The following is a 21,499-nucleotide window of genomic DNA, read 5'->3' as shown; positions in this document are numbered from 1 at the left end:
GTTTCCTCGGGTCAGGACCCTAGACTGTCTTTTAATTTTTTTTATTCTTGTCAGATATCCATATTGATGCTTACTGGGCCATCTTTCACTATGTTACATATAAGCTCGAAATCGTGATACCATTCATTCCAATTCGATTGGTAGGCTCATTCTTTCACTATCCTCGAAAAATTCATTAAAAAGATAACCCGAATGTAACCTGCATTCGACATGCATATGCTTGTATGCAACCTGTGCAGAGCCAATGCTGTTATCGAGGCTTAACATCGGCTTAACTCCGCCATTGTCAATAAAAATAAAGTGATCTAAAACATCTACACCAAAGCCAAAAAAGAAACTAGGAAAAGATTATATCATATTCCGAGCGAGCTGAAAACAGACAGAAGCCCCCATTAACACGTTACGGGGTGAACATGGGTGAATGATACACGAAATATGCAGAAAGGGTCATGAGAATAGCGCCAAAAAGAAAAGAGCTTGGATACACTTTTTAACTGGAAAGTCGTAGCTCGGTCGTTTACTGCTGCTGCTTCCATTTAGGGACCCACTTGCCACCGGCGGGCTTGGATTCCGAAGCGGGAGCAGGAGACTGAGAAGAAGATTCGCGGGGTTGACGGGGCGCCCAGCGCTCGGTGGGGGCCTCACGGGGCAGAGCCTCGCGGGGTTCACGGGGCTCACGGGGAGCAGGGGGAGGGGGTGCAGATCCAGCGCTGGCGGGAGCACCGCTGCGCAGGTGAGGAGGAACGTATCCACCCTTGCGAAGAGGGGCGGGCTCTTCGCGGACGGGGGCGCGGACGGGCTCACGAGTGATCTCACGAGTGGGCTCGGCAGGGACACCACCAGCTTCCTTGGCGGCTTGACGTTCTCTCCAGGTGGAAGGAACTCCAGTACGTGGGGCGACATTGAGACGGGGTGCAGTTCGTTCGGATGAGTCGAATCCACTCTTGCGAGCAGCGAGGCGGGCTGCGGCTTCTTCCTCGCGCTGTTGCTGCTTCATAGCCATCTCGTCCATTTTGCTGTAAATTAAGTTAGTATCGAGGTCCAAAGTGAAAATAGAGTAAGGATATACTGACGATCGCTCTTCCTCGCGCTTAGCCTTCTCTTCGGCCATGACACGACGGCGCTCCTCCTCGCGGGCGATGCGTTCTTGCTCCTCACGCTCGGCACGCTCCTGCTCCTCCTTTTGACGAGCCTCCTCTTCCTCGCGCTCCTGCTTCTCGCGGCGGCGGCGTTCCTGGACCTCCTTGACACGCTGCTTCTTCTTAGCCTCGAACTCGCGCTCGGCGGCCTTGCGACGCTTCTCGAACTCCTCGTGGCGCTTCTCAGAAACCTCACGGCGGAAGTTGCTGAACTGGGGAACGAGACGACCAAGACGGTGCTTGAGGGCGACGGCCTCGGCGTGCTTCTGCTTAGACTCGCGCAGAGTCTCGGCGTTCTGCTTCTCGTATAGGTCCATGTCGACCTTCTTCTGCTCATCGTAATCGGCGGCAATGTGCTTCAGTTCCTCGCGACGGAAGGCACGCTCCAAGTGGTCGATACGCTTAGCAGTGGTACGGATACGGTCGTTCAGCTCGTTCTTCTCCTTCTCAAGCTGAGCGAGCTTCATGGCGCGCAGGCGGTTGGCATCAAGCTCATCCAGGTCGATCTCGCTGACGTCAATACCCTTAACACCCGTCTTGAGCTCCTCGAGTTGCTTCTTGAGCTCCTCCTGGCGGATACGGTCCTGCTCATCCTTAATACGCTTGAGCTCACGGTCACGCTGCTCATCAGCCAGACGCTGCTTCTCGGCGTCCTGAAGCTGCTGCGCACGGACACGCTTGCGGGTCTCCTCCTCGCGCTGCTTGCGCTGCAAAGCATCGGTAGCGGCTTCCTTCTTCTTGTCGATAAGAACGCGACGGGCGAGGGTCTCCTCGTGCTCCTGGGCGGCACCAGCGATGGCGCGGGCCTGGGCGGTCTGCTTGGCCTGAAGACGGGCCTGGTTGTAGGAGGGGTCGACGTACATGCAGGTGACGTGAAGAGTCTTGGCGAGACGAGCGACCTGGAAACGGGCGATCTCGGCGGGAGTGTGCTGCAGGCGCTGGACAGAGCCAACCTCACTCTCGGCGGAACCAGCACCGCTGCCGGCGTGGGTAGCCTTGGAAGAAGAGAAGACATCGGAGTCGAAAGTCAGGACACCCGAGATGTGATCAACGCGAATAGCGAGATCACCCTTCTTGCAACCGTTCATGATGAACTTCTCAATCATGGCAGGGGTGATCTGGAAGGGAGCAGGGAACTGGGCAAGCTCGTAGACGAACTTGAGCTCAACAGACTCGTAAACCTGGGACAGCTGCTGGAACAGACGGGTGAGAATGACCTGCTGCAAAGGCACAACGTACTTCTCCATCTCGGGGTCCGCACCAATCTGCTTCAGGATGGGGGTGATCTTCTTGCAAATGGACAGAGGGTGGAAATCAACCTCCAGGATGTTGTACAGCTCGCGGATCTCGGGGCGCACACGACGGAGCAGACCCTTGTTAAGAGCATCGCGGAAGAGCACCGTACGTGTGGGCGAGGTAGCCATACCGAGAAGGTTAGTGAGACGGGTGTTCTTATTCTTGCGAGCCTCATCCACATCGACCAGGGCGCCGCGGGAGCGGGAAGTGCTGATAACGGGAATAGACAGAGCGGAGAGAAGGACAAAGGACGCGGCCTTGGTCATCTCGGCTTCGGTGACCGATGGGTTCTCCTTCTTAGAGCTCTGGCCGCTGGCCAGGGCCACGGAAGAAAGACGGAGAAGGTTGTAGTAGCGGTTGTAAGCGGCGGCGTGGAAGAGGTAGTTCTCGCTAACCAGGAAAATACGGGCGAGCTTCTCGTAGTAGTTGGCCATCATGATGTTCTTAGCGGGGCGCTTGCTGAGGTTCAACAGAGTGTGGATATCCTCAATGCTGCGGAAAGCCTCCTGCCACAACTCCAACTCGACGGCGACGTTCAACTGCTGGAAGCGGGTGTCAAGGTGACGCTGCAGGGTGTCGGCATCGCTCAGGTTGATGGCATGCATCTGGGAAGAGTACTTGGCGGCATTCTGGACGTGGTTGCGCAGGAGCTCACACAGGCGACGGAACTCGGTCTTGCGGGCGTACTTCTGGCAGAACTTGAAGGCCTGTAGGGCAGTCGACTGGTACATGATCTCGAGACGGGCATTGTTCTTCAGAATCTCGAGGACTGTGCGGTAGGTCTCCCACAGGAACTTGAGCCAAGGGGTGACGACGGCGCGGTCGGTACGATCGCGAGACTGCTCACCGGAGACAGTGGCGAGGAGAATGGTCTCGGGGGTCTCGATGGCCTCCAAATCCTCAACGTTGGAGGAAGGAGCGGCGGACTCGAGGGTAGACTGGATCTCGTCGGCCTTGGCCTGGGCCTCGGTGACCTTCTGCTCGGCGAGCTCGATGAACTTCTTGAGAACAATCTGTGGATAGGAAAAAAAAGTCCTATGTTAGTGCCAAGTCACAATTTTTTTTTTTTCAAAGGCAATCATCAACACGAACCTCGATGGTGCCGACATTGGTGTTCTGGGCGATGTTCTTGTACTGGTAAAGACCATCCTTGGCAGCCTTGCCCTTGCGAAGATCAACAGCCAGCTCAACGAACAGGAGCATCACCGGCTCAAGGGAAGCGATGGGGCTGCTACGGGTGCGCTTGGAGGTGACATGTTCGTGGAGGACAGTCAAGGCGGCGGGAGCCTGGCCGACGGCGATGAGTTCCTGGGCCCTCTGTGCAAGATATCGTCATTAGTAGCCGATCTAATAGTTCGCGACAGCGACAGCGACGCTTACCTTGAGGACGTTCTCAGGCTTGATATGCGGAGGAGGCGGCATGATGGGTGGATGCCCCTTGGGAAAGGATCAAAGGTGACTGATAAGAAATTAAAAGTTGGAAGAAAAAAAAGTTCCAACGTTATATGAAGCCAGCGACACGGGTAGCTGGGTTGAATGCGATTAGCCACGCGAATACCCGATAACGAGGGGAAGATTCACAATGTGCGTGTTGAGGCCAGAGCAAAAATTGGATCCCGCCAATGTTCCCACTTCGCGTTAAGCGATGGTGATCACGTGTTCCGGCCTAAGGCAGAATATTTGTTATTTGTTAGAGTCTACAAAGATGTGTCATATTGGATGACTTTGCATTGTGATGATGATTTATTATTGGTCTAATTAAAATATCCCGAGTCGACTAATATTATAATTCCAACTAATTTCATTCCGACGCCGATGTTTCTAGTAGTTAATAATCTAGTAGGTATCGGGTACAAGGTATGTATTAGTCTCCACATAAAACAATAGCAGTACTAATCCTCCAATGCCAAGTACCCGGTACTTCCACTCCAGTATAACATATACCAACGAGAGGTAAAAAAAAATAGGGAAACCCACGGACCTCAACTCTTCTCAGGAAATCCCCTCTAATCAGCCCTTTGTCCATTCTCTCTCTAATTAACACTCGACTTCACCTTCTTTTTTTTTTTTTTCTTTGTCTTGGCTGATTACCCGGCCCCCCTAACCTAATTCTTACTCCCTTGGGAACCTGCCGATCCAAAACCCCCTCTCCCCCCTTTCTCCATTCGCGCTTCTCTCACAGCTCAACCCGTCACGATGGCTCCCTACGAACTTCGATCAGGAGGTGATGTTAAGAATAAGAAGCAAAGTGTCGCCGACTTGAAATATCGTCGTTTGACAGAGCTCAATGCTCGTCTGAAGGAGGATCTGGACCGACCACGGGTCAAGGTCTCCGAGGCAGCTCTCTCGTCCGTTCAACCTTTCTTTGTTAACAACAAACACCTAACCCTTTAATAGTCTCATCAGTTACTGCAACAACACTCGCGATTATATGGTTCCATCCGTATGGGGACAGGTATGCGACCGGCTGTTTTTGTCCACGCGCGCGACCCATCCCAAACTAACTCCCCATTTCTTAGGTCGACAAGCGCGAGGATCCCTATGCTCCTCAGCAACAGGGAGGTTGCTGCACCGTCATGTAATGCAACCACGACGGGATATTTTCGCCATGACGTCTCGCTCTTTCTCTCTTTCTTCTACTTAATTCCCGACCCCATTCACGACCACCCCCTTGGACCCGAACAAAACACGATTGCTCGCGCGGATAAACATGTCGGCCTGAAAGAATCGTCTGCTGGTCTTGCACGAAACCTTCCACGCCTCTGAGGATCATACGAGTCCCGCTGTGTTTTGTCGCCCTTTTCGACCCCGTGTCCCCCCTTTTTTGTCCTCGGACTCTGCAGACAGTGCACTTGACGATGCATTTGTTGCGCCTTACTTTATTTTTCTCTGGATTGCACCATTCCCCCTTCTCGATGTGTTTGTTAGGAATCGGCCTTTTCTTTTCGTCTCCTTTGTTTTCCCCTTCTTTCTCCTATGTATCCTTTCACGGATTATCTTCAAAAAAGCCTCTATGTTCTTCAGAGCGTGAGAGCCATTCATGTATCATAGATTCGCATGACCAATACCATACTGATCTAATCGAATTTGCGCTATTTGTAATCCGGCCCCAAATCCCGGCAATCACGTCTTGCGATTTGCTAGGATGACCCGGTAGTCGGAATCAGCCCTCGACCGGTTGTTTCGTCTTGCATGACTTACCTGTATTGGCAATTGGTAGATCCTAACCGAATGTTACGGTATACAGCGACTTGATTACTCTATCTAATATGACATAAGATGTAATCATAGGTCCATAGGTACTTGCTCAGGTGTATGGGCAGTCAGCCCATCCCCGCTGACATCATCTTCCTGTGGACCTACCTGAGCATCTCATTAAGCTCTGCACATTTGCCCAGGTGAACAATACGACTCACCTCAACGATCCAGAAATAAACACGGAGTACATCCACCTGCATATGTACCGGATAATGCCTGGCACTCGAGACTTTTCCCTTTCCGTTTTAGTGCTCACCTCTTGTCGCTTTTAGATCTCAGAGTAAAATTGAGCACGCATCTGAACACTCTAAGCTGCTCAAAGATCATTAGATAAGCTGACTAAGCGTTGAGGTGATTGCACTCTCCGCTGAAAAAGGGACTCCGATGCTATTATGGTCCCGGACTTATAGCTAGCTTTGAGGATAGACATAATAGGATCATCCTTACCATAGCATAGCATTGTACCAGATGTAAAAGCTTCAATTCGTGCGAGGGGGTATACTTCGAGGAAATCAAGTTTGATAATATGAATCATCCTAACCCGCATTTTTTTATTTAACTAGCCGGCCGTACGCACGTTTTAAGACCGTAAAACAGCCAATATCGACAGGTTGTAAAAGATAAGATAAATACACCGGTATACAAATTGGTATTACCTTATTTCTCTTATAGATTTCGTCAACTTTAGGTGTTAAATGACATCCGTGGTCGTCGAGTATTAAAAGCCGATACCACTTCGTACGTGAAGTAGGAATAAAGAGCTTGTCAAGCTACCGAAGTCCAATTTCATCGGAGATCTATCTATTAGGACTAACTTCGAAATATTAATCCTCCAGGAGGTCGTCGAACCAAGATTCAATAAAGACATTACCTTTAAAAAATCATATACGGAGGAAGCGCCTACCTAGAAGATTTCGTACACTCGATCACTATCACCCACTTAAGTATCTTCATTTTTCTACCAGTCTTGATTCAGACATCCAATAAATAAGTAGGCACCAAGATATCAATAATAAATTTGTTCTATGGCATCTATACCGCTGCGGGGATAGAGATAAATGGGGCAGAGCAAGCAGGACAGAACAATAAGAACAGGAAGTTAGCGTATAGATAACACGTAGTACACATGCGAGGTTTAACCCGTGGGAATCTCCTTCAGCACTCCATCGATATCAATATAGCTTCCTAGAATTAGCTCTCCCCAGTACCTTTTGTCGATCGGGTCTCCTTTGGCCAGAAAGATAGACCGTGGAATAGACCGATATTGCAATGCGTCAATACAGCCCCTTTGTCCTAGCAGGATGCCTGGCCGTAAATTTAGTATTATGCCTAGTTCCACAACCACTACGATAATGTCCATGTGAAACAACGAGTTGGAAAATTCGACTTTGAATGAAACTTGGACGAGAGTCCCAAGTCCATATGATTTGTTGATTGGATCAGATAGGTGTACTCGAAATTCTTCATCGAGGAGATCTCTTGTGATAATTGAGTTATGGGCGCCTGTGTCCCAGAGCATTTCAACTGCCGACAGCTTACATTCTGAAAGACCCGGTTCCCACTCCAAAGAAGTAACCATTGCATTACCGACGATGGCGGTCAAGGTGTTCTCTGTACGTAACGCAGGGAGATTGAGGATATAAGGTTCTCGTGGTGAGGGGGTATTATACTTCTTCTTCAGTAACGCACGGCGATTTGGAGAAGCGGGTGGCGGAAAGTCTTCTGGATTTAGTTGACCCGCTGTCCGAATGGGTCGGATAGATGAAAAAGGAGTGGGGTCCTTTAACGAATCTTGACTTTCGAGTGCCATCTTCTTTAGGAGTGCTCGACGGACTGGGTTTGTGGTTGGCAGCAGTATGCGGCCTGGAAGCCCGCGCACGCAGTTGAGAGTTGCAGTGAGGGCTTCCTCATAGGCAACATGGCTGGTGGAAAGAGCCACGCGAAGGTGACTATGGTGGTCCTCGAGGTTTTCAGCAACTCGGCCCAGGACCATGCCAGGGGGGAATTTCTCAGGCAGCTCCATGTTGAAATTCAACTGTCAAAAGGTCAAGCTGGGAAACAAAGTAGCAACTGAGGCTTTGGTTGAGAGATGCCGGCGTCCGAAACTAGTTTTGGCAAGCTTTGTATAAGTAAGGTTCCGGGTAATGAGTCATTCTTAACCTGATCGGTGCCGGCTGATAGTTGTCAGACCGGAATCTGACCCACGCCTCCCGTGGCAGACTCCTATAGATTATACTGATGCGAACACTAGGGGTAATTTGAGCTATAGAAGGCGTCAAGTCCTCCGGATTAGACTTCGGCAGAACCCACTCTAACCCGAGCCCAACCCAACATGGGGCTTGGGTCCAATTCTAGTTAGTTATAACCCATTGGGTAACCTAGTTATTAGGGCCCTAATATAGTGCAAACCAGCCAAATAGACTTCTAGCGTGACTGCAAAATTTATACGTTTTTTACTTATAACATTGAGTATTCTACTTATAGCGCTCTTTGTGAAGGGACGTAGCCAGGTTTAATTCAAGCTAGCTAAGCCGTTTGCTGTTATCTAAAAGCTTAAGGAGAAAAGAAGGAGTTTACAGGGCCGAACGTAAACAAACGGGGTGGGGACTTCCATCGTGCGGGCCTATAGTAATGTTTAGTGGAGAGAGCTTAATTTAGGAGTTAATGTTATCTGTAAACGGCGGACCTGTGAATTACTATATCCGGTTAGTTTTGCCTCTTTAAGTTTAGAGTCCTAATACGCCATCACGTAACCTCCCTTTAATGCCGCCGACATAAATCACCTGTCTTCGCTGCTCACCCTCCCCCTCTCTCACTTTTTCGTTCTTTCTACCTCTCTATCTTGCACTCATCGCCGCCCCCTTTCTTTTACTCTGGCCCCCACTGACTACTACACATTCGCTTTCAGCCCGACGCACTGCCCCCTTTCATTTTACCAGAGATGCCGCTCCATCCGACGCCCAGCTCGTTATGGCCGGCATGGGCTGCCATACCAGTCGCCCAGGAGCAGAACCCCTGGGATGATCCAACCCGCAGCCGCATCGTTCGGTTTCGTGTCGATACTCCCTCCTACAGTAGAATTCGAAAACAGCTTACCCCCGAGCGTACATACTCTGTTTCCCGGCTCGTACCCGAAACGTGGCCAATCTAAGTTTGGACTAGCTGTAAACAACACTAGCCTATGAGTGGATGATATCTTACCACTTATCCAAATAAAGACTATACCCGTTTCGGGTACGAGCCGAGAAACAAAGAGTTATGTATATTTCTTGGTGCTATTGAGGGCATCCAGTTAACAGGATTGAACGGATCGAATTGCATCTAGGTTTACTGCCAGATACGTGAAGATCTTGTCGTTAGGGTTGTGCGGAATTAGAATGGTGGTGACAGCGGCGGTTGGGTGTCCGAATGAATCGGTGGTCCGGTATAAGATTTGGTATGCGGCCGAAACAAACTCTGTTAACAGTTGTGTGAAGGATATGGAGCCTTCCTAATGGCTAGGGTGCTTCCAGGTGGTGATTCTGCTTCGGTTTGTGTTGGGGGGGCGATGAAATGGATCTTGCCTGGGGGGCAAGAGTGATTCGCAATGAACCCCAACAACCATCAGGCAGGAGATTAGCAGAAACTTGAGATTTTCCATCGCCATCGGGAGATTTGGCTCTGGTGGATTTTACAGCCTGGACTTTGTAGGTTTACCATATCTATTTATTCCCGTCAGAAGGAGGGTGACCAGCCATGCCGATAACTAGGTGTCATATGCATATTTGCCGTGGTGATCAGTTGCTGCAAGGGGAACAGCGATTAGCCAGCAATTTGAGACCGACGATCTCTGAGGCTTAACTTATGGTCTATTCTGGCTGATCAAAGTTAAACTACCAGTTGAAACCAACACAGGTCTACTAGAGGTAGATAAATATGAAATCTCTACATTCTGGAACTATATTAAGAAGTTAAGATATGCTCGGAAACTCACCAACAGTTCTCTTGGCCAAGGCCAGCCCCTCTTTTGCTGGCTTTTTCTCTTTCTTATATTCCCCCCAGCTGCTCAAGGAATACAATTATTATGCTGGGACACACGACTCTCTACTCCAGAACCCCTCGCTCTTTCCTCTTCGCCGTCGTCGCCAATGTCGGTCCCGGCGGCGCCAGCCGCTCCCTGGCCGTGGCCTACCGCCAGCACCACGATAAATACAACTCACAGATATCCTGGGGACGAGTGCACTGTATGGTGACCGACATCCTTGCGCTGACCGAAATCCTCTCGGATCCCGCGAACCGCGCGCCGCTGGAGGCTGAGAGGGCGCTCGCGGAGGACTGGTATCGTCGGTCTCAGGGCCACGAGGCTCCGATTCATGAGCGGCCCAGCGTGCCCGACACCGCGCAGCCCCCGTTCGTGCCCTGGTATAAGCGGCGGGAGCCAGAGTAACAACAACCCCCGCTGCCGTGGCGGGTTGATGCGCCCAGTAAGTTTCCCTTCACCGCGACGTGTGTTTTGCTGGCGTTATTACGCGATACTTGCGATAACCGCACCCGCCCCGGCGACGTCCAGTTTCAGCCTCTATCGACGCTATTCCGGGCCGATTACACTGAGTATGGCCTGGTCATTCTCGACATCTCCGACCTCGACAGCGGCGTTAAGTACGGCATCGTTACGTTCCCCATGAACTACATGGCTGAGGTTGAATACCGCGGCGAGATAATCGGCTGGGATCCCGTCGAAGACCCCTAGCCGGAAAAGGAGCCCGATGTTATACTCGTGAGCCCGCGGCCTCGAGAGCTGTTATCAATCTCGCAGTGGGTATCGAAGTATTACTACTAGTCGGGCCTAGAAGAGGCGTTTTACATCCTTAAACTAGAGGAGAGGCCGCTGGCTGATGCGGTAGCCTTAGAGTGTACGTCTGTTCACCCGGATGATTTACAGGTGCTGACAGGGGGAATAATGGTAGATATCTGGCCACCAGAGCTGGAGGATCCGGCTCGAACATCTTCAGAAGGTGATCTCTGGCGCTATTCTAGGTGAACCCATATCGATCACATCTGCTAATCTCTCGAACAGACTTCAGACATTCAAAGATCGCCACCTAATCCCCGCCTGATCTGGCAGGCTACACCATAGTAGACTAACCGCCGCAAAATGACCCCGTAGGCATGATCCGCACCATTAATGATCTACTTATTCTCACCCAGGAGCCCGCCTCCGCTCCCCTCGAGAAAGAAGCGCTCGCTAACCTTCAAGTACTTACCCAGTTCCGCGAGCAGCTACGACAGCGGCTCGAAGAGGTGCCAGAGAGGCTCGGCTCCTCCCAGATCTCCAGTCATATGCTGCGCGTGGCATACGAGATGCCGTCACCTCAACTAGGTGGTGTTTAGAAACCTGCCGCCTCGCGTGATCGCGGCCGCTATTACATCGGATGAACTTTAAGGTGCGTCTGCGCTCAGCCTCTGCGTCAATCTATTCTAGCTGGTGGGAGATGAGGAAGATGGAGAATCAGACCTTAGTGATCTCGCCGCGGCCCTGGCACAGTCCACGGCCCTCTAACAGCTCTGCTTCTTATAGCAGCCGGACCGGAACAGCGACGATGCCTCCGCTTATCTCTGCTCACAGCTGCTGCGACTGTGGCCGAGGGCATCAGGAGAAGACTTAGAGTCGCTCCGGCTGAGAACCATCCATTCGACCTCCGCTTTGTTAAACGGTTTACGCGGCCACGAATTTCGAGCAATATCTTCGACGACGAATTTAGGTTCTAGTTTCACCTCGGGCGCTCAAGTCTTTCCCATGATCCATCTGTTCACATTTATCAGCCCCTAGCGCGAAGATGTCCGGGACGCAGCTACAGACCACCACGTCGTCCACCCTGCTCGTCCCGGGTACAGCGGCTACTACTCCATGGATAATACTGGGTTAAACGCCGAGAGCTTCGCTGTCCGATTCCTGGTATACCTCCGGTCCTTAGGTCCGGATTCGGATCCCAACAAAGCCATCTTGCGAGTTACATATCATGGGGCGTTCTCGTCACTCGCTTCCATCGACGAGGACGATAAGGACGACAATAACGACGACGACGACGACGACCCCCGTCGCCGCCCCGGGGGCCACCGCCGCTCCAGTCATGGCCAGATCAATTAGGTGTCAGGCCAATCCCCGTTGGATTTATCGATGACGAGCTAGCCCCCGACGACCCGTCCCGAGTCCGACTCAGGGAGATCCCCCCGGGGAGCTGGGTGGTTCTCATGGATCGACGAGACCGCCGTGGCCGATTCAGTGACGACGGCGCCTTCTTACAATACTCTTTTATCAGAATCCGTCGACCCTCTCCAGAGACTGCCTCGAAGCAACAACAACAAGAACAACAAAGTCCGGCCCCCGTCTCTAGTTCAGTCGAGGTGGTCGGCGGGCTGACCGACTTCCTGCGCGAAACCGTGCCAGAGACTCATATTGCCACGTGGGAGAAACGGCTCGAGGAGGTAGAGAGGGATTTGGTTTCAGCTTTGACTAGGCTGAGCCCACTCAGTACCCCGTCATCGATGGAATTCTCACCGGGGGTGAACCCGATTGACGAGGTGTTAAGGCGCTTGACATCAGCTGCAACTGAGAGGAGCGCAGACAACGCCCCGCCAGAGACTGATCTTTCCACTGGGGAGGGACTGGTCGTGAAGGTAGAGAGGGAACGCTGCATCGGTGTCCGCGTCATGGCTGAGAGCCGGGTCCACACTTTACTGGACCAGTTACTATGATTTTACCCCTATCTCTAGGCTATCATTGAGGCCGATATACCCGTAAAAATCACTCTCTTTAGGCTATAGGTCCCTCAAGATCCCGTCACAACTACCCTCTCGCGCTTACCGCTCAAAGACCCGCCTCCTTCAGTCTAGCTCCGAAAGGTTACTCGTTTCAATGGCTAAAGACCTTCTCCCTAAAGAATCCTCCTTGAAAGTTCAAGACTACTTGCTGAACTAGATAGATGAGATGATTATTCCTGATCGTCTCTCAGACCACTCCTTCTTATTGATAATTAAAGTTAATAAAGATGAGGAACTTTTGACGAAGACTCGCTGTAAGACATGTTATGAACTATTGGGGGGACTGTGAGCTAGTAGAATATATATATATCACTAGGGTAAAAGAACAACGGGATATATAATAAGAAGGCCTTGACTGACTATGCTATCTTCCATTCCTTCAGCATCTAACCTGTACATGATTTTCCCTGCAAATCCAGCCATATATGACACAATATATATAGCCTTACATAATGTATATATCTAGTTAACTAATTATCTTCATTTTCTCCGACCCACGAATCTATGCCTCACAATCGGGAACAGATAAACTCTCATACAACAAAAGCCCCGTAATGAACGACAGGTCACAGTACCCTGAGCACGGGTTATCCTCGTCCTGGGGCTCCAGCTTGCGCGGGGTGTAATTGCTTAGTTATTATATTTTGCTAGGTTAGAGAGTTGCATACCACCAAAAATACCATGTTGATTCATCCAGATTTCTGTCATTACCCACTGGACACTGAGTATCACTGAGTAATCAGAGAGCATCAGCACTAAGTATCAGTCACCCGGCACGTGACTGATCTGAGCATGATGATCTGAGCCCGTGCTGACATCTACTCAGTGAGCCTTCATAAAAGCGGCGGCAGCTTAAATAGGAAAGCCCCAGGGAAAATCCGGTACGTATAGGGTGCATATATACCGTCAGCCCAGGCACTCCACACGCCACACAAGTAACCCATCCAATCGCACCACGCAAACCCCATCATGGCCGAATCTACTATCCCGACCCCGTTACCTCTAATGGACTCAACGCCCGATGATACAGGCAAAGTCGAACCCGCGAACCTCCATCTCCCCCGCATCTCAATCCAGTTCTGCACACAGTGCCGGTGGATGCTCCGGGCCGCATACGTATGTGTCTTTCTTTCTTCCTATTTTGACCTATCATGTTAGAGATGTGATTGGTTTCTTGGTGATATCTATATGTATCAAACTCGGTATCAACTCACTGTCATTGTCAACATGACCATGACCATAACCATGAATATAATACATATATAAACCTCACCATATAAACACCATACTAACACAATCACAGTTTGCCCAAGAGCTCCTCTCAACATTCAACACAGATATCGGCGAAGTCGCCCTCGTCCCGAAAACCGGCGGCGTGTTCACAGTAACGATATGCCATGGTACGCTGAATAGCGAAGGGGAGGTCACGACGCAGGATATTATCTTGTGGGATCGGAAGCGTGATGGGGGATTCCCTGGTATGTTTTCCTCTTTCCTTCTATCCTTTCCTGTTTAATTGCTGTTCTATGCATGGCAAAGGAAACCTATATAGTCAAGCTATTTTATCTAACCATTCCTTCCTTTCCTCAGAAGTCAAAGCTCTCAAGTCACTTGTGCGAAATGTTATTGCTCCTGAGAGAGATTTGGGACATACGGACCGGGCGTTGAAGAAGCAGCAAGGGGAGCAGGAGAAGAAAGAGGAGGGGGGTAAGGATAAGGCGGGTTGTGAGGATTGTCAGTAGTAGGTATTGGGTGGTGGTTTTACTTGGTATCTACAAGTATGTATACTAGATCACCTGCTTAATGTAGAAAATTCATTTTTAGACCATGCTGGTATAAATGCTAGAATTACACATATTACTTGGAAAATACACCTGTTACAAGCCTTGAGAACAAGAATTCAAAACCTCACTGTACACATCACATTCATTATCACGCAGAGCGGAAAGAGTCTAACAAAAGAGTCCATGTAAAGAAAAGAGAGAGAAAAAGACAAGACAAGGATCCAGAACAGGGAGAAAGAGAAAGGACTATCCAAGGTTGTAAAGATCTCGAATATGGAGCCAAAGAAAGCCCGCACCTGTAAGAGATAAAACGCCGTTGGAACTCTAGAACAAAGACAGAAGACCGCCCCAAAAGATCAAACAAGGGCAGAAAAAAAAAAAAAAAAAAAAGAAAAGAGAGATGAATGAAGGTGCAAGGATAAGGATAAAAGAAAACAGATATTCGTGGTCATGACACAGAAGTAGGAGGGTGAGCCCGATGCAAATAATCAGATGAATAGATGTAGCGGGACACCGATGCCAGTATCCATTGAGGAATACATGATAGAGCGTGACTCTCAGCCTCAAATGGAAGAGAGAGGATAGGCATCTTGTCTTGAAGCTGGAATTGCTCAGACAAACTTTGCATTTGCTTTCATGTCCGAGACAAAACTCAGATGTCTAGCAGAAGGTAAGAAGGTATCGTTATTCGACTTCGTAGAGTCGTGACCAGGAGAGCCAATGTGGGAAAAGAAAATTCAAAGTCCGGCTTCTTCGACTGGCCGAGTCGTCAATTCATGGAACACCAGCGTGGTTTTCAAGCCTCATTGCAAAATGAAATGTTCATAAGACCATGGCAGCATTATACACAGCTAGTGATGGCTCAAACCCAAAAGCACCAACCAGGATGGCAGGGATCAGGTTTCGCCACGGACCTCGTGCGAATGGTTGCGACGCTTCCAAAAAGCAAGTCGAAGCCGACTCCTCCGCTTAGGAAGTCTACGGGGAGCAGCAGAGTCATCCGCTTGTGGGGTTTCATTTTTGATGCTCTCGCCGGTAGTCGTCGACTGGGTTGGACTGCGGGTTCCGTAGGCTCCCAGCCTGGAGAAGTCTTTGTTGGCACCATCTTCGGACCGAGTTTGACCTCGGCCGAGGATAGAGCTACGACCAGGGCTGTAACTGCCTGCGGGCTCTGAGACACCTGAAGGGAACGCGTCCGCTGTGCTGGGACGTGTGCTATTGTCGTCAGGTCCTCCAAGATCACTTTGCGCAGCACTTTCCCCGGAGACTCGCTTTTCGTCGCCGCTATCCACAGCCAAAAAGCTCGAAGCATTGGTGGCGGGAGAGATCGGTGTCATGGCGTTGCTGTAGGTGCTTTGCGTCCGTGTGCAACTATTGCGATTAGAACCCGTGCGAGCAGATGAGCTGTTGTGCGCATGATGGCGTTGGGAGCCCCGTTGAGAGCCCTGTGGACAGCCTTGGCGCGAGCTGCTTGGTCTCTCAACAGGCCCCGAAGAATGGTCAGGCCCCGCTGCTCCTGATGAAGGACTACCACCGAAGGCTGCGTTTGCATACAAGACGGCGGCTAGAACAGCCGGATCCTCAGTACTAGGGTTTGCTTCTGTGAGGGGGCTATGTAGCTGTGTCGAAATAGACCCACGGGCAGACTCTGGGATTCCTGGAATGGAGAAACAAGAAAGCTCCGGCACAGCACTAGAAGACTTCCGAGATGACATTTCAGCCGCCGGCAGAAGGGGACTTCCTGTGATCTCAATCTGAGGACCTGTGGTGTCTGGCGACACGACAGGTTGAATGGTGTTTTCGTTGTATGCATTAGAGTCTGAACTCGCGGGAGATGTGACTTCATCGGTTGTGTCATCTCCTGGGGCGGGGAGCAGCTTTTCAGTAACTGCAGGGCTATGGGAGCGAGGCGAAACAGTGATCTCGGGCCGTTTCTCGATCGGCAGACCTTTCTTCTTCAGGTCCTCATTAGCAAGTTCTTGCCACTGTGCCTGATTGCGACGAATATGGTCTGTGGTGAATTGCAACTGCGGTAGAAGGTCGGAAATGCCTTCAAATAGCGGCAGGGCGAATATTGACATGAATCCAATTTGACCGGTAGCCAGTTTGTAGATGTTCCCTAATTCGGGTGGCCCACCGAACAGCGCAGTTTCCATTCCAACCTCCCTTTCCATCTCGCCCTGGTTGGCGAATTCCTCTTGCAGAATTTGCGTCCACTTCTTTGCAACTTTCCACGGTCGAGCCACGTTACTGATATCGGCACATTTGATCAACAATCCACAAACGAGGGTCTTGTACATGTCGACATCTTGTGGCTTCCAGCCATCAACAGATCGGTCGTTTTCGGAAAACTTTTCTTGGAATGAGCCCATTCGCTGCATGAACTTCTGGTGCACACCCATGTCTGTAGCCAGGATAGAGCTGATAAGGAGCTTTCGCAGCTGATTGTCCTTGAATGCCGCAGGCCAGTGACGACGCAAAATCTGGGAGAAGGCGGCGCAGTGGAACGCCTCCAAGACGGAATTGTCGTTGTAGAGTTGAGCAAGAGGTGCGTTGAGTTTGACGAGGAAAAAATTGTTGACACCTGGGTGGCCAACATCGTGGCCAATGGCTGAAATAAGAAGGGTGAGGGTGTCGAATGGCGTGAGAAGGGAGGTAATGGGAGTTTCGAAGACAGAAACTTGACTAATAGGTGCATATGGAGGCAAGGCACCAATGTGTAGCAGGAAACAAAATACGGATTGCAGCACATCAATCGCGTGCCGGAAATTGTGGTAAAGCACAAAGGAGTTATAGGCGGCGCGGCAGGCGAGAAGGAAAGTTTGCAACTCATCGGAGGTCAACCGCCAAGTATCCAGTCCCGGCATGGCGAAAGCATGCTGTATCATCTCGCAAGCACCAAAGACCAGTTCGTCCTCGGTAAACTCGTGAGCGCAGAAATTCCAACTGCCTACCTGCTGTTTGATAAAAGGGATACGCGTAGGGTCAACATTGAGATCCTGCTCCTGGAATTCATCATATATGACTTCTTCTGGGTTGCAAATTCCTTTCATGAGCTTTGAAACCATGGCTTCTCTTAGATAAGAATACGGCTGCTCATCATGCACACCAACCCAAGAAAGCTTTCGTTGCTTTCTCCGTGCGAGAAATCGGGTCATCTCTCTCTGGGCTGCTTTACGGGTACGGTAGGCATGAACCACGAGCGCTTGAATCCGCGACCGATCTAGCGGAGTGGTCAAGACATCCACGGCACCGGCATCAAGACAGCGGGCGATCTGCTTATGCTCCATCGTGATAGGTCCTTGGGAAGGTTGACTGGTAGGGCTGGTAACCGCATTGTCGCTGGGTGCATCGGGAGTAGGTAGACGCAAGATAGCAATAGGGATGACCAAATTCGGCCCTTCTTGGGCTTGAATATCGTTTGAGATACCTGATATAAGTGAGAGGCCCCGTGCTTCTTCGGACTGGGTCGAGAATGTGAAGGTGCGGTGGATGGAGCCCGGCGATGGAGGAGCGTTATCTGACCACGAGGCGCGACTGGCTTTTCGGCGGGCCAAATTCGACTCTTCGCCGCTGAAGTCCACCTCGAGAAAGGCAAAAATTGGGTTACACTCGCTGCCCGACCGGTCGCTGAGCTCGGCTAGCTTAGTGGCAAAGGAGGAACCGTTGTGGCAGAGGTAAACTGCAAAAACGGGAGTTAGTCAATGATCAAACGCAGCACAGTCTGCAGAGCCTACCTTGGTTGCACACTCCTAACAGCTGCTCCACATCCGCCTGCAGGGCCTCCGGTTCTTCGGGGGCTGTGAAAGAACCCTCGGACGATATCGTTAATTCATCGATCGAATTTCTGCGCACCCATCTCTCCGACCGCACTCGGTCATCGATGTAGAGACCCGCGCAATCCACGCGGTCAAACATGGCGTTAGAAGGTTGAGAACGACCCCGATCAGGCTGTGTCGCCGGAATCACAGGAACCGACAAGAATTCAATCGGAACGAAGAAAAGAAAAAGGATTCGGTCGGATCAGTCCTGGCTCGCATATGGCTTAAATGGCGAAGACCGAGGCGTTCGGCTGGAGGGGGTGACGGAAGGTCCGAGGAACAAGAGCGGTTTTTTGAGAGGGAAGGGAGAGAAAAACGAGCGGCGAGGATGGGGGAGTATGGAAGACCGGGAGAGGTCCGACTTTAATCGGCACAAAGAAAGTCGGGAAAAGGAGTGGCAGTCGGCAAGCAAGCTCTCAGTTCACCGAATCGAACAATGGAGTTGTTTCCTGCAGCGAAGCAGTCCGAGTCGCGTTATGGGCTGGAGGTTCCGAGACACCCCCAGAGCCTAGACTTGTCGCACTAGATAGCGCAACCCACTTTTTCCCACCCCAGAGTCGGATTCGGAATAGCGATGGGATGAAAGAGTCGAGGATGAAGGGGTTTCCAATTGCCGTGAAGAAAAGGGAGGAAACGTCAGTTTGACATGACCGTGGAATGTGTGTTAGCGTGTAGCGGTGAGAACAAAGAAAAGGAAGAAGAGAAGAGAGAGAAAGTGTAGAAGAGATCGAGAGAGTAAAAACAGCCAAAGCTGAGGAGGGGCGAACACGGGGAAGGGGCTTCTTTCCTCCTTCCAGAAGGCCTTGGGGCGGGACGGGATGATCCTCAAGTAATCTTATGTACGTCCACGTATTCTGCTTATTCAAGGTATAGATGTTGGTATCTAATTTGCTATGCTTTTTAGGCAGTTAAAATACATAAGCCCATATACTATATCATCCAGTCTTTTTCTCTCTTCCCTCTCTGACAGAGCCTCTGTAACCAGTGGACCCAATGACGCCTTTCTTTTTTTTTTTCTAGAAGGGTTAGTAAGCGCAGATTCTGTAACACCCAGGTGTAGTCCACCTGGGCATGGGGCGATGCAGTCTACATACAGTATTAGATGTATGTAGAGGTTATATACATTTTATTCATGTATTAGCCAAGTATTTTATACCTATTACCATTACATATAAAAAATACTTGCAGAATCGAAGAAAAAAAGTAAAGTGGATTGGACGTTTGGGCCCATTCGGGGCCAAAATGGGCCAAATCTAACGGAAAGCCAAATAATCTGAGGTGATCTCACATTGACTCTTCTCCACTTGGATCTGCAATTATTACTGTACAATGCTGTATACAATTTAAATCTACAATGCGGAAAGTTTCAGATAGTTTGAGCGTGATCTCGAATAATATAGATCAATGCCAATTTTTTTTTAAGAAAAAAAAAACACCCCCGTATCATATTGAAAGTCATATGGCCGGTCGCTTTAAGACTAATTTAAAAAAAGAGTTTTATAAAAAGAATTGACGACGGCTGCATGGTTCGAACATGCGCCTCCGAAGAGAATTGATATCGTACATAGGTAGTTCAAGTCAATCGCCTTAGACCACTCGGCCAAACCGCCGTGTTGAAAGAATTCGAAATGTTAAGAATCTAACACTGATGATAGCATACATAATGTTCTCTTCATCCAGAATCTTAGTTAGGTCATACATGTATTGTACTTCCAATGCGAAATGTAAAATATACATGTATATGACAGGCATAGATGGCTGGCTTATGCTCGCCTAATTTCGTCCAGGGTTTGCTGATCGCCTATTGGGAGGAACCCCCGACCAATCACCGACACCAGGGATAGAGGTAGTATTTTCACACTTTCACAAGGTCTAGTTGCGTATACCAAGTCACTTGGCATGCAGGTCAAGTCGGTATTCTGCAACTGGGGCGTTTTCTACTTTGTCGATCTCTTGGCTTTGATTGTCAGATTATATACATAAAACATACATAAAACATATACTATCTGCATATCTACATGTACATATTTTTATATGTATCTCGTGTATATCAAGTCCCTACTCAAAGACACAAATAATCTTCCCCTTCGTAGTGTTACTCTCAAGCAACTTGTGCGCCTCCTCAATCTCCTCAAAGGAAAATACCTTCTCAACAAAAACCTTGAAAGTCCCATCACAGAACCGCGGCAATGCATGCTCAACAAGCGTATCCCGCAATTTCCGCTGGTACTCGAGATCTCGACTGCGCAGCGTACTCCCCTCAATCCGCACACGCTTATACAGCAACGGCGCAATATTGACACCATCAGGCAACTTGCCGCCGCCCATAAGGCCTAGCAAGACGATACGGCTGTCGCGCGCCGCAACGTCCAGATTACCCTGGAAATATGTTGCGCCGATGAAGTCGACGGTTAGATCGACGCCTGCGCCAGATGTCGCGACCTGGATCTCCTTTGCCCAGTCTTGAGTCTTGTAATTGAAGGCCTTTGTCACGCCGAGTTCCTTTTCCAGGAAATCGATTTTCTCTTGCGAGCCGGCTGTTGCGTAGATGGCCTTTGCGCCGGCGTCTTTGGCGAGTTGGATGCCTGAGATTGAGACTGAGGATGCGCCTGCGTGCCAGAGGACGCTTTGGCCGGATCGGAATTCGCCGATTAGGAATAGAGCCTGTGAGGCTGTAATCCAGGTCTGTGGATGGTGGCTAGCGGTTAGTGATGGTTCATTCCGTGAGAGAAGATACATGATTGATTGCATCTGCGTACCTCTGGTACTCCGGCTGCCTCTTCCCATGATAGCTGATTAGGCTTGTGGACCAGCATATGAGTCGAGACGCAGATGTACTCTGCGTAGGCGCCGCCGTATGCAAGACCGAGCACTTCATCTCCGATCTTGAAGTCTTCGTGTCCGTCTGGTCCGAAGCTCTCGATCACTCCCGAGAACTCGACGCCCATGGTTGGGGGTGCTTGGGGTGGGAGGGGGTATAGGCCTTCGCGCTGGAGTAGGTCCATGCGATTCAGGCCGAAGGCCCGGATCTTGATGATGGCTTGGCCTTCTGTGGCGGTTGGCTTGGCGATCTGGTCGATGAAGAGGCTTGTTGCGGGGCCTTTGCCGCCCTTGATGCCTGGGGGTTTGTTAGTTTTGGAGTTGACATTGTATAGAGTATTTGGAGTATGGAGTTAGAGGAAATAGGGCAAGGAGGGCAGTGAAAGGAGCCCTGGAGGGCAGGTGGGTTGATATTGGTCCATGTATGATCCTCAATGCTTCCAGTGGTGAGTGGTGTAGATAATATCAGGTGGGGGGATGGTCTTCAACCCCACGTTCACTTACCGATAGCTCGCATGGTGTCACTCATCTTGAATATTTACAGTGTTCAATGGTTGTTTTGTATTCAAATATTTGCAGA

The 21,499-nt window shown here is 50.2% G+C and overlaps 9 protein-coding genes across 9 annotated transcripts; 5 read left to right on the top strand and 4 right to left on the bottom strand.

Annotated features, from left to right (window-relative positions):
* Positions 1 to 517: 517 nt before the first annotated feature.
* On the bottom strand, positions 518 to 3,907 carry tif32 (putative eukaryotic translation initiation factor 3 subunit EifCa; the record flags this gene model as incomplete). Its single annotated transcript, XM_057230531.1, has 3 exons — positions 3,816 to 3,907; positions 3,528 to 3,752; positions 518 to 3,448 (listed from the first exon to the last, which is right to left on the bottom strand). Exons 1-3 carry the CDS (start codon positions 3,855 to 3,857, stop codon positions 518 to 520), a joined length of 3,198 nt encoding a protein of 1,065 aa, XP_057085621.1. The 5' UTR covers positions 3,858 to 3,907.
* A 724-nt stretch (positions 3,908 to 4,631) lies between these two features.
* On the top strand, positions 4,632 to 5,017 carry N7447_006268 (guanine nucleotide-binding protein subunit gamma; the record flags this gene model as incomplete). Its single annotated transcript, XM_057230530.1, has 3 exons — positions 4,632 to 4,783; positions 4,833 to 4,890; positions 4,955 to 5,017. 3 exons carry the CDS (start codon positions 4,632 to 4,634, stop codon positions 5,015 to 5,017), a joined length of 273 nt encoding a protein of 90 aa, XP_057085620.1.
* Positions 5,018 to 6,828: 1,811 nt separating this feature from the next.
* On the bottom strand, positions 6,829 to 7,716 carry N7447_006267 (uncharacterized protein; the record flags this gene model as incomplete). Its single annotated transcript, XM_057230529.1, has 1 exon — positions 6,829 to 7,716. The coding sequence occupies one exon, from the start codon at positions 7,714 to 7,716 to the stop codon at positions 6,829 to 6,831; it is 888 nt and encodes a 295-aa protein (XP_057085619.1).
* Positions 7,717 to 9,756: 2,040 nt separating this feature from the next.
* Positions 9,757 to 10,422, top strand: N7447_006266 (uncharacterized protein; the record flags this gene model as incomplete). Its single annotated transcript, XM_057230528.1, has 2 exons — positions 9,757 to 10,094; positions 10,158 to 10,422. The coding sequence occupies 2 exons, from the start codon at positions 9,757 to 9,759 to the stop codon at positions 10,420 to 10,422; spliced, it is 603 nt and encodes a 200-aa protein (XP_057085618.1).
* A 419-nt stretch (positions 10,423 to 10,841) lies between these two features.
* On the top strand, positions 10,842 to 11,063 carry N7447_006265 (uncharacterized protein; the record flags this gene model as incomplete). The annotated part of the gene is made up of 1 exon (XM_057230527.1): positions 10,842 to 11,063. One exon carries the CDS (start codon positions 10,842 to 10,844, stop codon positions 11,061 to 11,063), a length of 222 nt encoding a protein of 73 aa, XP_057085617.1.
* A 517-nt stretch (positions 11,064 to 11,580) lies between these two features.
* Positions 11,581 to 12,428, top strand: N7447_006264 (uncharacterized protein; the record flags this gene model as incomplete). The annotated part of the gene is made up of 2 exons (XM_057230526.1): positions 11,581 to 11,800; positions 11,863 to 12,428. 2 exons carry the CDS (start codon positions 11,581 to 11,583, stop codon positions 12,426 to 12,428), a joined length of 786 nt encoding a protein of 261 aa, XP_057085616.1.
* A 1,035-nt stretch (positions 12,429 to 13,463) lies between these two features.
* N7447_006263 (Rdx family protein) lies at positions 13,464 to 14,236 on the top strand (the record flags this gene model as incomplete). Its single annotated transcript, XM_057230525.1, has 3 exons — positions 13,464 to 13,610; positions 13,798 to 13,972; positions 14,085 to 14,236. 3 exons carry the CDS (start codon positions 13,464 to 13,466, stop codon positions 14,234 to 14,236), a joined length of 474 nt encoding a protein of 157 aa, XP_057085615.1.
* A 938-nt stretch (positions 14,237 to 15,174) lies between these two features.
* On the bottom strand, positions 15,175 to 18,196 carry pdeB (3',5'-cyclic-nucleotide phosphodiesterase PDE2; the record flags this gene model as incomplete). The annotated part of the gene is made up of 2 exons (XM_057230524.1): positions 15,175 to 17,960; positions 18,016 to 18,196. 2 exons carry the CDS (start codon positions 18,194 to 18,196, stop codon positions 15,175 to 15,177), a joined length of 2,967 nt encoding a protein of 988 aa, XP_057085614.1.
* A 1,961-nt stretch (positions 18,197 to 20,157) lies between these two features.
* On the bottom strand, positions 20,158 to 21,448 carry N7447_006261 (NAD(P)H-quinone oxidoreductase; the record flags this gene model as incomplete). The annotated part of the gene is made up of 3 exons (XM_057230523.1): positions 20,158 to 20,784; positions 20,859 to 21,217; positions 21,424 to 21,448. 3 exons carry the CDS (start codon positions 21,446 to 21,448, stop codon positions 20,158 to 20,160), a joined length of 1,011 nt encoding a protein of 336 aa, XP_057085613.1.
* Between the last annotated feature and the right edge of the window lie 51 nt (positions 21,449 to 21,499).

This window comes from Penicillium robsamsonii (genome assembly GCF_028829455.1).
Source record: "Penicillium robsamsonii strain IBT 29466 chromosome Unknown utg000003l_segment0_segment0, whole genome shotgun sequence".
In the NCBI taxonomy this organism is placed as follows: domain Eukaryota; kingdom Fungi; phylum Ascomycota; class Eurotiomycetes; order Eurotiales; family Aspergillaceae; genus Penicillium; species Penicillium robsamsonii.
Note: the sequence above shows the minus strand (reverse complement) of the source record. Positions and strands in the feature narration are given on the sequence as shown.